At 43.2% G+C, this 4,032-nt stretch overlaps 1 protein-coding gene across 3 annotated transcripts in view; it reads right to left on the bottom strand.

The window, feature by feature from the left end:
* Positions 1-4,032, bottom strand: part of RTEL1 (regulator of telomere elongation helicase 1) — an 89,109-nt gene that overhangs the window by 20,191 nt on the left and 64,886 nt on the right. For all 3 annotated transcript variants that reach the window (XM_019510043.1, XM_019510041.1, XM_019510042.1), the window contains one exon: positions 1,112-1,207. In XM_019510043.1, coding sequence (XP_019365588.1) covers positions 1,112-1,207 — 96 coding nt within the window. The remainder of the gene's footprint in view (positions 1-1,111; positions 1,208-4,032) is intronic.

Genomic DNA, 4,032 nt, shown 5'->3' with positions numbered 1-4,032 from the left:
AGGTGGAGCTGGGTGTCAGCACTGTAGTGGTGGCTGTACTATCAGTCTTAATTTGACCCATTTGTATATACACATTAGGAAACAATCTAATTAGTCACGGCCTCATTCACCACATACTTCCCACTTCTGCAAAATCAGGCAGGGATCTACAGACAAGAGTGTCCTTCTCACCTTGAACACTATCTGTGGGGCCATGCTATTAATGACTGTTTCATAATATACATGCCTATGCAACAAATTAAGAGCTGCCTTAATGATGAAGTGTCTCGCCTTTTTGGCTTTGACATCATAACATCCATCTGATGTCATTTTAAAACAGAATTTCTCAAGTTCTTTGAATTTAAAAGTTGAAGGAAAAAAAGTCATCCTGTGGAACCATATTGTCCCCTCATATGAGTCATGAGCAGGGCACAGGCCTTCAGCACACCAGCACAGTCCTCAACTATTTATGCTAGTGGCATAGATGGCAACAGGAGAAGGCCGTTGTCTTCTACACAGACCAGAGGAGGATTGGGACACGCTTCTCTAGCAAGCTCTTGGAAGGACAGCAAAGGAGGTACAGAGACTTAAAAGTAATTCCAGGTTCTGCAGGGGATAACAAAGTCTTCTTCCCTTGTTTTTCCCTACACCCCCTTCTGCCCCACCTTCCCAGGACCTGCCCTGTACTCTGGCTGTTACTAGCCTCCAGACTTTGGCCTATTCTTTCCCACCCCCAAATACTGCCCTTGTGTAGCCCCATGTGCCTCCTTCAACTGCTGCCCCCTTCCTATTCTTATTTGTCCCTCCCCGCTCCTCTCCTTCTGCCATTTATTCCTACCCTCCTGTCCATCTCCCCACCTCTATTCCTGCATGTGCCCCTGCCTCTCTCCCCTTATTCCCAGCTTAAACTTCTCAAAAATCTTCAACCTAAGGCAGACACTAAACATGGAAAAAAACCATCTCCTAAGTAGTTTAAATCTGGCCAAGTTAAGGGCAACTAAAAACGTATCACATAAAAGAGCTGAACAATCTTAACTCTAGATGTAGCTTCCTGCACACACCTACAAATCACATGCACAACAGCATGCTTTCTTAATATCTTGTATCCTATCATTCAACAAAAAATGCATACCAGATTGCTGACTATCTTTATTTTCTTCTTTCCTCCTTTCTGTTCATCTACTAATCTCTTCTCATACTGAAGAGAGAGTGTCGACAGACGTTTTGCCTGGAAAAATAACATTAAGAGGTTTTAATCTATTTCATTTTCCTTATTCCCGCCATTTTCTGCAATTTTACTAACCCCCGGATTGATATTGCAAGCACCAATCAAGCCAAGGTAGAAAGCCAGAGATTCATTTGGGTTCCTGCCACGGAACTACTTCCAAGTATTCTCCAGGATGGGCATCTTGTGCAACCTACAGCAGTGATTCTCAACCAGGGTACCAAATAAATCCAGAGTTTTCAAACAGGAATCCAGTGTTAAAATAAAAGAAATCTGACCTCTCATTATCTTCCAGAGTTCTCTGCAATAGAAGAATTGTTCTAGTATTTTTCTGTAGTCAAAAAGAGTGAAAGCTAAGAGCTGGCATTTTCCTGAAGTCCTGAGGGGTGCCTAGAGTCTAAAAAGGTTGAGAACCACTGACACAGAGAGAGGACCAGGTACCTGATAGCGAAGACATGAGCACTGGCAAAGTTCAAATGCAAACTAGCTGTGCTTGGGTTTTTTACTTTTCTCCCTGCTTGCAAACTATTTTATGCCACACAAAGTTTATGAGGAATATTTTGAACTTTGCTATTTAACTATGAGAATGAGCTATGTCCAGGCAATGAAGAAACATTATTAAACACTGTAAAAGGACATCTACATACAAACAGACTACATGACAAAGAGCTGAGAGTCCTAATGTAACAAAAATTACAAGAATATGTAATGCATCATTATCAAACCATTTCAGTGTGTCATATTTAACTTTATTTGTTCAGTTGACAATAGCAGGAAGCCTCAAGACAGACGGTTCATAAAATTCACATAAGCTGCTCTATGAAAAAGTCTGTTAGTTTCAACAAAATTTGATTTTAATGGTAAATGCTGATGTTGATTGATTTCCTCCCCAACTCAGTTTCCTCCTGGATAAGGAACACCAACCAGGGCACTGCCCCTGTGCAGAAACTAACCCTTTTAAAGTCAGTGCGACCAGGGCTAGGTGGTAAAGACTGGTGGCTGATGTACTTCTGTGCTTCTGCTGTTGGTAGCTCTGGTTGACCTGCCCTGGTAGTATAAAGATGCTGCAAATTTTCCAGAGAAATATCAGTCTGGGCTAGGCCCCAGAGGAGAAAGGATGGGAAGGGGAAGAGCCAAGTGTGGTGCAATATTCCACTTGCAGAAGACACTGATGATTGTACAAACCAGCACCAACCAAATGAAGAACATCCAACAGAGCAACACTGATGAAGCTGGGGGAGAACCCAACATTGCCAAACAGTTTCTACATTCTTTTGCAGAGAGCAGATATGCAAATGGTTCATTTCTTTGCTGCTTGCCCAAGAAGAGGATAACTGAGGACATGACAGACAGTGCGTATACAGAATGCCATCTATTATATTTGCACATTCAAAAGAGTGCTCTCCTTAAATCCCCTCTGCTTGTGGGTAACTGCCAGTGCTTCTCACGTTGCTCTCCAATATCTCTGTTCATATCGTCTGCAAGATTTCAAGGTAGAAGAAAAGAGTACGCTCAAGAAATGTTAACTTAAAGCTGGCCCCTGGTGTTCTTCCCCCTTCAGAAGTGCAGTTGTTCTTATTTCCTAGCACTGCAGTGGAGGTAAAACCTAGGCATACCTGAACACAATAAATACAACCATAACACAGTACTGTTATTTATGTATTTAAATTAAACAATGGCACATTGCAGAGTGAGACAGGCACACAGACAACCATAAGTTAATCTTGTTCAGGTGAAGCTGGATGGGTAGAAGAAAGCAGCACTACTCTGTTTGGCTCCTGGACTGATGGTCACCATTCAGAACAGCACCGTGCCAAAATAATAATGCTGCTGAAGGCAGCACGTCCAGAAGCAACATCTCTGCATTAGAGAAAACGGATCAACGACAGTAACATCCTTTGCTGAAGTAATGGGCTCAGGGAGCATATTTCTTGTAGCAACGTCCAAGATGGCAAAGCAGGCTACTCGGATGCAACTAGGTGGAGTCCCACTGTTCATCCACCACTAATAGCTAGGTGTCCACCCAACTCAAGGAGGCAGCCAGCCAATTTCACAGGCAGATCCCAGAGTCAGTCACCATTTTTATGGGCTGACCCCCCCAGCCTCTGACTGGCCGAGGGCCCCCCACAGTCTCGCCCCTCCCCACAGATTGCCAGATGGCCCCAAACTGGCTTAATTACCCTGATTAACCCCAGGGAAGCCATTAATCCATGCTATTAAGTAATAGCTTCCCAATGCTTAATCAAGGTAATTAAGCCATGGTCTGGGGCTAGCCCCAAGCAGCAGCAGGCTCCCCCCCACACTCCAAGACTGCAGGGCTTCCTGAACTTTTCTCTGCTTGCCAATTTTTTTTTCCCAGCGAGCCAAAATTTTATCATGAAGCCTGCCCAAAATCACAGTTTCCATGAAAATCACGCAATTGCAATTTCAGTGGGTCCCTACTAATAGCAAAAATGGGTTTTTGCAACAGCAGGAGAATGCTAGCGCGATCATCTTATTTACGACTATCGATTCAAAAGTACTCCGTCTCAAGGAGGAAAAACAGCAGCACTGAAGAGGCTTGTTAACCTAGTCACGCAATGGTACTGATCGTTCCTATGACTGCAATAAGAGACTGTACATGTCTGTACAGTATTGGCTGGCAGAGCTAGGGAAAATATTTTCTGTTTGAATATTGTACTACTGGGAAAACTGGGCAAACTGTAGCAAAGAAAATTGAGGTTGGATACTGGGAAGAACTTTCTTACTAGAAGGGTCATTAATCATTGGAACAGGCTATCTAGAGAGATTGCAGAATCTCCAGTTTTAGAAGTTTTTAAGAACAGGTT

Source organism: Gavialis gangeticus, unplaced genomic scaffold, assembly GCF_001723915.1.
Source record: "Gavialis gangeticus isolate Ggan-Ray unplaced genomic scaffold, GavGan_comp1, whole genome shotgun sequence".
Taxonomy (NCBI): domain Eukaryota; kingdom Metazoa; phylum Chordata; order Crocodylia; family Gavialidae; genus Gavialis; species Gavialis gangeticus.
This window is presented reverse-complemented; position numbering and strand designations above follow the sequence as displayed.